An 11,618-nucleotide genomic window follows, 5' to 3' on the forward strand; every position below is an offset into this window, starting at 1 on the left:
TCTAGAAGAAAACGCGGTCGACCGTCACGGTCGACCGCCAAAGATCCAAAGGCACAGTGAGGCCCCGTGCACAAACGCGGTCGACCGCCGACCATCCAAAACGTTCCTAAGGCTTCATCAATTGTTCTGCCAGTCCTGCAAATCTCTACCTCGGTGAACGTTCTCCCAAAACTGAGCCGACACTAACCACACCAAAATACCTCACTTGTTGCGTCCAGTACGCCATGACAACGGACTCCATCCACAACAAGTCAAGACCCATATGGGAGTGCGAACACTCACCCAAAACAAACAGTGTCTACTCACAAAATCGGCTGCATCATAAAGACTGCCTACGTATCCTCTAGTCTAAGGAATCATGCATTCACATAGTTCACCCAATGGCCTCCAAAAGCCCTTAATCCAAAAAAAGAGTTCTCAACTCTTCATCAATATCAACACCCAATCTGCGGCTGATAGCTTTACCAATGATCCCAAATTGACACGATCCAAACACCTCCACCTGAGGTGACCCAATGGCCATATCCAAGCTACATTCACCAACTGCACTCGAATCTACCAACTCATCATCTGCATCCTGAACAATCTGATCCGCAAACTGTGCCACATCAGCTGGAATCCCAAAATAATGCAGAATGACCTGGAGTATGTGGAATAATCTTCACCCAATATGGAGTAGTATCACCCTCCACCCGTTGCGATATCCCACTGATCTGATTTATACTCTCTACCTGCCGAGAGTCCAATGTGACATACCTGCTCCGAACAAACTCAGAAGCTCTTAATTGATAGCCAAAAGAGCCTCTGAATCCCAATCGTGCAATCGGATCCAATCTCACATCCATGATGTGACCAAGTACTGAGTAGCCAAACATCCGACGTAACCCAAAGTCTGAAACAGCTCCACCAGATCTAACAACTCTCAATGCAGCAGTCGGTAACCTCATAAGATGGCCCAAACATGTCGGAGCCTGAATACCAAATCCACTGCTTGACAACCAACACCGATCCTTCTTCAGAAAGGAACAGCTTACCGAATCCTCTATCTCATCTCGTCGCCCCAATGTCTCCTCTCCTACGAAGTGTCTCTAACTGCCATGAGCTCGGCATAAATGCAAGAAAGAACCCCTACTAGAACTAGTACGATGGGTAACCTTTCTGCTAATACACCTCCTCCAACTGTTACGGACTACTAGGGCTTTATACCAACGGGACTTGGTTACAACCCATAAATATCTAGTACAATCCTTAACATAGGAAACAAAATACCGATTACCTCCCAATGATCCCTCCTTGGAAGGCCCCCAAATACCTGACTGAACCCCCAAATACCTGACTGAACATCTCCTATAAGACCCCTCGATCGGTGGATAGAAGTGTCAAACTCCATCTCGGTCTTCTCGCTCATCCCAACATGCTCAAAGGAATTCAATCAACAGGTCATAACACTTCTCAACAATCTATACACGGTATAACCAATCATATATCCCAGCAACAAACAATGCCACAGTCTAACCAAAGAAGTCGTCAGCTCTCTATCAATCACTGTGCTCCCAAACAAATAATACAAGTTGCTCCTTCTGATGTCCTTCATCATAATCATAGACCCCAATGTAACATTCAAGCGTGCATCCGTCAAGATCATCCTATAGCCTGCTGCCTTCAATACCCCAAGTGAAATGATGTTCTTCTTCAATTAAGGAACGAACCTCATTTCAACCAACTCCCGAATCATCCCGTCACTCATCCGAATCCGAACGGTACCGATACCACCAATAGGACATTTGTGATCATTACCTATGAGCATAACATCCCTTCTTTCCAACTCCTGAAAGCTGGAAAACCAATCCCTCCTAGGGCATATGTGGTAAGTAGCACCCGAATCTAACATTCACTCGGTGGAGTCGGCAACACCAACTGACGAAAGAGCTGAGCACGAATAGCTCGAAGAATCCGAATCTAAAATGTTGCCACTAGCCTTGGCAATATTCAACTCTGAAGCTTGAACATCTTTCCCCTTATTCTTCCCGGCTTGTAATTTTGGGCATTTTGCTTTCTAATATCCATCCTCTCTACAAAAGACACATTGATTCCTACCAACTGCAGGATGTCCCCTTCTAGATTGTGACCTTCTATCACGTTTTGGACTCTTAGCTCTTGCGACCAATGCCCCTGCTACGGGCTCAATAGAAGTCTCATTGTCCTTCTTACGAAGTTGATAATTCACAAGTGCCGTAGTGACCTCACTATACGAAAGAGATGCCTTCCCATTAATAAGAGTGAGGACGAATGTCTCATATTCCTCGTCTGGCAAGGAACTCAATAATAATAACGTTTTGTCCTCATCTTCAATCATAATATCTACATTCGTTAAATCCGCAAGTAGCTTTGTGTAGTGGTTCATGTGATCACTAATGGATGTCCCCTTCTTCAATTGGAAGCGATAAAGCCTCCTCTTTAAATGCAATCGATTTTTGACGCTCTTCGTCAAATATTTGCTTTCTAGGACCTCCCAAATCTTCTTTGTCGAAGTCTCATTCATCACATCATATTTTAGATCTTGAGTAAGACAAGACCTAATCACACCTCACGTCGTTCTATTCATTTTTTTCCAAACATTCTCATCAATGTCGTCCGATTTCCCGTCCAACTCCAATGTATCTTTCAAATTTTGCGCATTTAGCGCATCTAAGACTTCGCATCTCCAAAGTCTAAAATTATTTGTGCCATCGAACTTCTCCACATCTATCTTCATAGAATGGATACTCAAACTTTGGACGGTCTTCACACTAGAAGAACCCTCCCCACCTTTATCTTTTCCGGCCTTATATCTCATAGCACCCAATAACAATTACGGAACAAACAAGAAATAGATCCAACTTGAAAAGATAGAAACTTTACCACAAAGATCCCACCTTTATCACCAACCGAATCTCTCGATGAACTTCCCAACTGATCTACTCCTCCAAAAATACCCAAGCGTTGCCCGGAGCTCTGATACCACTTGTTAGGGAAACCCCCGATGTCGAGATCCAATACCAAATCGCCGAGAGAGAAAGCCAAACACACCAACTCAATTAGCACAAATAATCAACATCAGTTTTAACGTGGTTTGGCGAGATGCCTACGTCCACGGGGTAAGGAAAGGGGAGTTTTCACTATTAGAAATCAAGGGAATATAACTAGGATTACAAATCTCACAAAAACCCCTCTTCAAATCACACTTGATCTCTCCAAATGCTCCTACAATAGAAGCCCAACAAAACCCCTCTATTTCAGCTCAAAACCCTTGCACTCAAACCCTAGAAACACCCCTTAGGTATTTATAACAATCCAAAACGAAACGGGTCTGGAACTCAGATTCAGCCCAAAACCGCTTTGGCGGTCGACCGTGACGGTCGACCGCGCATGCATCACTGTCGATCGCCACGGTCGACCGCACCAACTCCAGAAACAGGCCCAAACTCCAGAAGAAAACGCGGTCGACCGCCACGGTCGACCGCCAAAGATCTAGAGGCACAGTGAGGCCCCGTGCACGAACACAGTCGACCGCCACGATCTCGCGGTCGACCGCCGACCATCCAAAACATTCCCCAGGCTCCATCAACTGTTCTGCCAGTTCTTGATCCACCCGTCTGGTTTGTTCTTAGCTTGGTTAGGATAAAACTGGGGTAGGATCAATCTTTGCCCATTTTGTGAGTGGTTGCCAGATACAACCATGATGTCATGTCCTACAATATTGGAGTACAAAGCTCCCTCTTGAAAGTAGGAGGCTCACTGCATAAATAATTTCAAAAAAAAAAAAAAAAATCCCAACATTATCATTAGCTCTCTACCTGTCCCCACTTGCTAACCTCTGATGACATTTTTTGGGGGGATATTTTACTAGAGTTAGCAGGTATTACGATGCTATCACCCACTAATTTTCATAACCAAATTTCGCTAACATTTTGTCTCATTTCTTGGGTAAGAAAGATTACATCAACTCCACGGTGGGAGTCATGACCCTATTGAATCCCAAACAGTACCTCGCATTGGAAAATGCACCACGCTTATAGTTCTCAAGTTCTAGAAGATCATATAGTGATATTCCCAACTGGGATACTGCCATCTTCTAGAGTAGCCTCTTTATAACAAACCAGTGAGTTTGTCCAACTTCACACTCTAACCCTGTTAATATTCCTGTAGTTCAAACAGGAGACAAGAAAGGGAATGTTTAATTAACTTAAGCCGGCATTTATATCCATCATTTACTAGCCCAAACCATCATTAAGCTAGCCGACTTGAAAACTTTGAACATCCCTGGACTGATAGCTAACGGTACAAAGTTCATGATCATGCATGTTCCTAAACATTATATGATTTGAGTTACATGGTATCAACAAACTATTATTATTTTCTACTAGACCTTCTGTTATCTTCTCCTGAGTCTAACGAAGTAGGCTTAGAGTCTCCAAAGACTTGACAGCCTCGCTATTTTGAGGTTGTGAAGGGGCCAACGAGTGAACATACTTGCAGTTTGGGCATGACGGCGACGACCTTGAGAGCATGACAAGGAGGTGGCAATTTAGGCAAGCAACTGCAACCATGCTACTCTTTGAATTGGTGTAGTTGTTTGGATACTGCTCATGGGTAGCAGCAGTAGTAGAATTAGAGCTGACTATAGACTTCACTTCTGAGCTTGGGATTGTCGACATGTTGAGATCCAAGTCTATCTTTTGCTCCCTTGGTCTCACCCAACTTTTCTTCAAGGTTTTCCTATTCAAGTAGTACATCCTCCCTGACTGCAGAATTAGGAATATAGAGGGAGAAAAAAATAAGATGCCAACCATATATGTTAAAGGACGCTACGACTACATCAAAGTTCTGAAGTTACATTGAGGGGTGAGTGTTATAAATTGATATTAACATGCCCACACATGTTCACGACCCTTTTTAAAATCAAAATATCTTTTATAATAAAATTGAACTTGGGTTACTTTGATAATTTTATACTCTAACAATATATATTACTATAATTAGTAGAAATTGAACGGAGAGGGACTCACTTGTAAGTCTAGGCACTGCTCCCAATCCATGGGCAAGGGGTCGCTGCGATGGAGCTCAATACTAGTTTGAGTACTCATGGACTCATCCCAAGTGTGCTTCCTCTTCCTACAAAGATTTGCGTTGGTATCTGTTGTTACCGACGGACCTAGGGAGAGCTCTGGCTGATCCATCATCCTCATGGAAAGCCTGTTTAAAACCTTCTCCTTGTCTTCAACAAGCACTACTTCTCTCTTTGGTTGTAGAAACTCTTTGGTCATGTTTATGAATGAAGAAGGCAAAACAATTGAAGATAGCTAAGAATTGGCTTCTCTCTCTTATTACAGCATTTTGATATTGATAAGGTCATGCAAGAAACTCCATTAACAAGAGGGCAGGCCTAGCATTAAACTGGGGCAAGTAGAGTCATCTTAAATGCTTCAAATCCCCTAACTCCAACAGCATTGAAAACATCACTGCATGAGACCAAACTGTATTCACATCATAATGCTTGCAGTTACTACTATGATCTAACTCCCTTCTAGTACCATGCGCCCTCATTAAAGAGCCCACTTTGCTCTTGAGAAATAGGTTTATTTAAAGGTCCGTGCAAGAAGCAGGACTCAAGTAGAGAGGATCATAATAAGCAGTCTTTGTTGTTAGCAGGATTTATTGATTGGAGAGGATCTCTTCCAGATGGAATTTGTAGGCTACCCAACTATGTAGTGCTCTGTCTATAAATTTGTCACATGGAAATAATCTTTCCATATGCTTAACAATAAATCATTTATTAATTGTAATGTTCTAAAATCATCATGTCAGGTTGCATGAGAATTTTCGGAGGAAATTCTTGTGTTTGCGTAGCTGAGGGTATTAAAAGCAAATTTAAAACCGTAGGGTATTTACGTGCAAGTTTAAAATCTTTACGGTATATAAGTGCTGCTAGAAACAATTGAGACTATGTAAGTGCAAGTTTTAAAAAGTTTAACATATATAAGTGCTGCCAAAATCGAGTGAGGGTATATAAGTGAACAGTAGGGGAAACTACGGGGTACAATTAAACCCTTCATTGGGCATAGGGAAGTCCAATTAGTAGGTTATCAGCTTCATGTGTTGAGGCGTGCCACTAATTTACTCCAGTTTCTTGTTCTCCTGAATTTGTGTTTATGTCAAATCCAATTCTAAGCTCCATGTACATGCTCTTTAATATTTCTCCAATTTTATGCTAATCGAGCTTTTTTCATTTTGTTGCTTGCTGGATTCAGGAACTTGATGGTGAATTATCTCAACTTATCCCCCCTCTAATTTATTTGGACAGTACAATCTCCTAATTGAATGGCAGTTGCAGGCCATATTAGAGATGCTTAGTTGATGCCATGCGCAGACATGTGAGAATCTTGTGTGCAATATCGTAAGTAAATACTTCACTAGAGAGTATATATTATAATCCTCATTAGTCATCAATCAAGAATAAGAAGAAGAAGGAGGAGGAGCATACGGTTCTCTTCAATCTCTCTCTCTCTCTCTCTCTCTCTCTCTCTCTCTCTCTCTTCAATCAAGAATAAGAAGAAGAAGGAGGAGGAGCATACGGTTCTCTTCAATCTCTCTCTCTCTCTCTCTCTCTCTCTCTCTCTCTCTCTGGCATCCTATGAGCATCCTTCTGACAAGTAGCTAAATATTCAAGTACTTGTTTAAGTATCTATTTGAGTATCCACACATATACTCGTGTTGGTTTTAAGTGAACCTTTGGAGATTTTTGATAATTTGTACGGGCTCTCCTATTCACTGTACGTAGGTATTCGAACGGGATAAAATATCCAATGATTTATGTCCATTGTATACATGATGCACCAAAAGAATATCAACCTATTGATCAGTACACTAATCTCTTGGTGATTTTAATTTTATAATTGACATCCATTTGATGTACCATTAATACAATGATCTAGGAGAAAGTATCCAGTTGTCCCAATCCATAGCGTTAATATTGCACCAAATGGATATCAACCCTATGATCACTAAATTCTGAGTGTGCATTAATCTAACAATTGATATTCTTCTGATGCATCATTAATGCTACGGGCCAAGGCCATTAGATATTTACTCATCCACTAGAATCACGGACACCTAAATATATAATTGAAAAAGGTATTTATAGCACTACTCGCGTATGTATGCGTATTTACACCATTAACTTCCATGAAATCATGAACTACTTCTCGTTGGTGAGCATTGATGATCTTGGCCAAACCTTAATTTCTCATTAAAGAAACAGGAGAGAGAGAGAGAGAGAGAGAGAGAGAGAGCAGAGGTGCTGATGGTAATAAATTGGGCAGTGGAGAAAGAGCAAAGTAATGGCATCGAGGGAGGGGAGAATAAATATTGAGTGTTGGTTCTACTTCTTTGAAATCAATCCATCCATCACTCCCAACTGCTACAACATATTCAAACGCCTCTTTGTTTGGTTGCTGGAGCATCAACCCATGCATTTATTTATTATTATTATTATTGTTTGTGATCCCTTAGCTACTGTAGAGGACTCTCGATGGAAAAACATGGAGGGAGGAGGAAAAATTGGATGTGTCCGGCACATATTTTAAAGTTGGTGGTTGCATTGATATAACGTTGTGATTGTACTGATATACTCTTTTGATTGTATTCATACAATAATGATATCAGAAGATAAATGTCATTTTCTCCTTAATCCCTATATTAAAGTATTTACTTCTCAAGGTATTACATATTCTAATGATTAATGCTGCATTGTGGAATATGGTTTCTGCTACTCGAGCCTCTTTCATTAGCAGAAACTTGGTTTCCCTAATTATTTTCATAATGAATCGGAAGGAGGAAAAGTCTTTTTTTTAAGACTAATGATATTTACTGTAGATAACAATCTTGTTCCTCTCAGTGTTTGTCCATTGAAGCTGGTGGATAGGAGAGCTTTAAGGTCTCATCTTCAGGATTTTCATAGCAGGGTACGTGGATGGTCCGTGGTTAGTAGTAGGAGATTTCAATGTTTTGCTGCCTGCTCATGAGAGCTTGGCAGCCTCTATCTTGATACATTTGGGATGAACAAATTTTCAGATTGTGCAAATTCTCTGGGTCTCACTGATGCTGGTTTCTCTGGTAATAAATTTATTTATTTTAATGGGCAGATGGGCACCGTAGGTATTCGGTTAAGGTTCGAGAGAGTGTGTTTCAGTTTGGATTTACTCTTGAAAGTTTGGTAAACCTAAGGTGAATCATTTAGTAAGAATAAATTCTGATCATGTTCCTATTTCAAATTTCATAAGATGTGGCTTTTAGAAACCTTTTTTTTGGATATTGTTCATGAGTCTTGGAATTCTCCATTATTTGGTTGCTTGTATGTGTGAACGTGGGGGCCACACCCACGAGCGCGGAGGCAAAGCACCATGAGCGTGGAGGCAAAGCACGTGGGGGCCACACCCACGAGCGCGGAGGCAAAGAGGCAAAACCTAGGTGCGGGTGTGGCCCACCCAAGACATTTCCAGGCTCTCCTATAAATACCTGGAGTCAGTTATGGTTTCTGTAGGGTGAGAAAAACAGACGGAGGAGAAAAAGAGGGTTTTGGCGGCAATAGAAAAGGAGAGTTTTTCATATCTAAAAGAGAGATCTTGAGGAGAGAAAAAAGAGACATTGGATAGATTTTTATAAGTTCTTTTGGGTAAAAATCAAGCTTCATCTTTGGGACGAGCTTGTGGGTTGTACAAGTCGTTAGTGTTCTCCTTCATAGTGGAATCTCCCCTCCCCCTTTCCCGAGGACGTAGGCAAGTTTGCCGAACCACGTAAATCTCGTGTCTTTACTGTTTTTTGGATGTTGATTATTTCTTGTAGATTCCCTCGACGATTCAGTCCTAGAACTAATGAGAAGAAGAATGTATATCTCACTTTGTTGAGATATTTCACTTCTATTCTTGTTTCCTTTGTGAAACGGGAATATAGAGGTTGACTTGAGTTTTTGTGAAAATAGAAGCAAGGGCTCTCTCTCAGGTGATATCGCTTCCGCGGCGTGAGAGCGTGACTCTGCGCCCAACAATTGGTATCAAGGCTATTATTCAGATTGGGAGTGGTGTAGCTTCTGGTTTTAGGTGGTGCTCGGTAATTTCCTGAGAGAAATGAATTTATTAATACAAGCGGAGAATGACGTCAACTAGCAAAATAGTTAAAAGTTGGAAAGTATAAGATCGAAAAGTTTAATAGGAAGAATGATTTTTCCTATTAGAGGATGCAGATGAAAAGCTCGTTGATTTCGCAAAATTGCACAATGCTTTGGCTGAAAAAGAGATGAAGCATAATTGTTGACCCTATAGTTTTGATGATGATTTGTCAAACAATTTATCGTTAATATATTCTTTAGTTTTGTGTTTATGTTTCTCTTTACAGGTATTTCAACACACGACAATCAAGCGTTAAAGACTCAAGTTCATTTACCTAGGTATAAGTTTAGTTTACTTACATATATTGTATGTTAATATCTAAGCTCAATATATGTACACTTAACACGATTTTTGACGTTTTCTATCATATAAATAATTTTTCATCAAACGTTGTTACAATATCTTTTATTTCATGTTTACAGCTCTTTCATGCTTTATTATATACATATAATATATGCATAATATATATATACATATTTACAAGCCTTATGTCAATTTTTATGTTCACGAAAAACAGGTTTTCTGAACACTTTTCAAAAACAGGGAGTTTTCACAAACGAAAATTAATTTTCTAAAAATTCCTTTTCAAACATGTTTATTACATCATTTAGAAACTTTCCCCAAAGTTTTACTATTTTTGGAAATGATTTGATATTTTTAATGAATTTTCAAAACAGCCCAAAAACCTGTCAATATGCAATGTATCAGATTCCGATCAACCTCCGCGGTCGACCGCCAGCTTTATATTTTAAAAACTGTGTTTTTTTGGTTTCGGGGTCGACCGCACCGGTCAACGGCTAGTTTTTACAGCTATTTTCAAATGGGTTTTTTGGTCTTTTACTGATGTATTGGGTTGCTATATATACCCCATTGCTGCTCTCCTTCTATGCACCCAAGAAATCCAAGTTTTGTGTTTAACAAAATATTTAGTGTGTTTCAAAGAGCTGTTTAAAGCTGATTTCATCAATCTGTTTCAAGAGAAGTTTTCCTACAACAAAAAGTGGCTTACAAATCCTATTTGGATCATCATCTACTGTTCTTCTTGTTTGAGAAGTTTTCTAAACTCTTATATAGCTTGTTATTTTATTTTTATTTCAATTAGCTATATTTATTGAGTTTCATTCACTGTTATCACATACACATATTGAGCTTAATATCTTCATACCATATAGTGTAGGTTGTGGAGTGTGATTTAGTGAGTGTGAGTTTCATTGTGTTCTCACTTGTTATTTGAGAACAAACTATTGTATTTAATCTTCTTTTGTGAGAATCACTTATAATACACTTGTACACCGAGAGAAGTGTGAGGCGAGAGACGGGGTCGAATCCAATAGGAGTGGCGTCGGTTGACGAACCTAAAGAGAGGTTGTAACCGAGCACTTGAGGAGGAGGACACGGGCTAGGTTCCTACACTTAGTGTATAAAGTGTGATTGATTAGTGATTGTGTAGTGTGAGAGTTTTCGGTGAACTTGTAACCGAATGTGTAGAAGTTCCGGCTTTCAAACCGGATTGTGATAGTGGATATCTCCTCGATGAGGAGTGGGGACATAGGTCGTGGTGACCGAACCTCGTAAACATATCGTATGTTTGTGTTTTGCTTGGGTTATATTTTATTTGTGCATATTCTTATTGTTCTTATTCATATCTATCTCTTGCAAGAACATATTGATCAACATAATTTTAATTGGTAATTAATCAGGATTAGATTAGCATAAGACCCTAATCACCCCCCCCTCTAGGGTCTAACAATTGGTATCAGAGCTTGGTACTCTTTGATTTAAGGACTAACCGCCTTGAGTTAAAGATCCAAGTTATCGTATTTGTGCTAATCTAATTTTGATTGCATTTTGCTTCTTGCATTTCATCTTTAGGGATATGTATGATTCATCTAGTATAGGATATGCTATTAATATTGCTCATCGTTTGGATATTTTTCCCTATGCTCAATGGCGTGTTAGATTCAAACTTTTCGTTCAATCTAAACAATTCGATTTATGGGAAATTATTGAGGATGCCTATATTGTTCCCATTTTGGAAAAATCCAAATGGTGTGAAAATGATAAAAGATTGTTTAATATGAATAAGCTTTTGTTAGAATATTTGATTAATGCTTTTCACTCATCGTTTTCTAACAAATTTGCTAATTTTGATAGTGCTTACGCCTTATGGAAATTTATTGAAGCACATGAAGGGGAATTGGAGGCTATTCAACAAGCGTTGGAAAATCCCGTTTTGAGTTCTAAAGAAGTCTCATCTCCATGTACAATACTACTAGGTGATAACCCTAGTGAGGTATGCGATAACAATGATATTATTACTTTTGATGAAGTTGCTCTTGAGTTTGAAAAATTACACAATTGCTATATTGATGTAAAGAGTAAGTATGTTAATATGAAATCCACTCATGAAAC

At 39.7% G+C, this 11,618-nt stretch overlaps 2 protein-coding genes across 6 annotated transcripts in view; one reads left to right on the top strand and one right to left on the bottom strand.

Moving 5' to 3' along the window:
• Positions 1 to 11,399, top strand: part of LOC109824460 (pentatricopeptide repeat-containing protein At2g22410, mitochondrial-like) — a 17,018-nt gene extending 5,619 nt beyond the window's left edge. For 2 of the 5 annotated variants that reach the window (XM_020391063.1, XM_020391064.1), the window contains exons 4-5: positions 6,291 to 6,300; positions 6,374 to 6,565. The gene's annotated coding sequence lies outside the window, so the exon portion shown is untranslated. Of the gene's footprint in view, positions 1 to 6,290; positions 6,566 to 11,360 lie in introns of those variants that run through there. The other 3 variants (XM_020391060.1, XM_020391062.1, XM_020391061.1) reach the window with 2 other exon arrangements.
• On the bottom strand, positions 4,316 to 5,395 carry LOC109824461. Its single transcript, XM_020391065.1, has 2 exons — positions 5,049 to 5,395; positions 4,316 to 4,784 (listed from the first exon to the last, which is right to left on the bottom strand). Exons 1-2 carry the CDS (start codon positions 5,304 to 5,306, stop codon positions 4,431 to 4,433), a joined length of 612 nt encoding a protein of 203 aa, XP_020246654.1. The 5' UTR covers positions 5,307 to 5,395; the 3' UTR covers positions 4,316 to 4,430.

The sequence above is a fragment of the Asparagus officinalis genome, chromosome 9 (genome assembly GCF_001876935.1).
Source record: "Asparagus officinalis chromosome 9, Aspof.V1, whole genome shotgun sequence".
NCBI lineage: Eukaryota > Viridiplantae > Streptophyta > Magnoliopsida > Asparagales > Asparagaceae > Asparagus > Asparagus officinalis.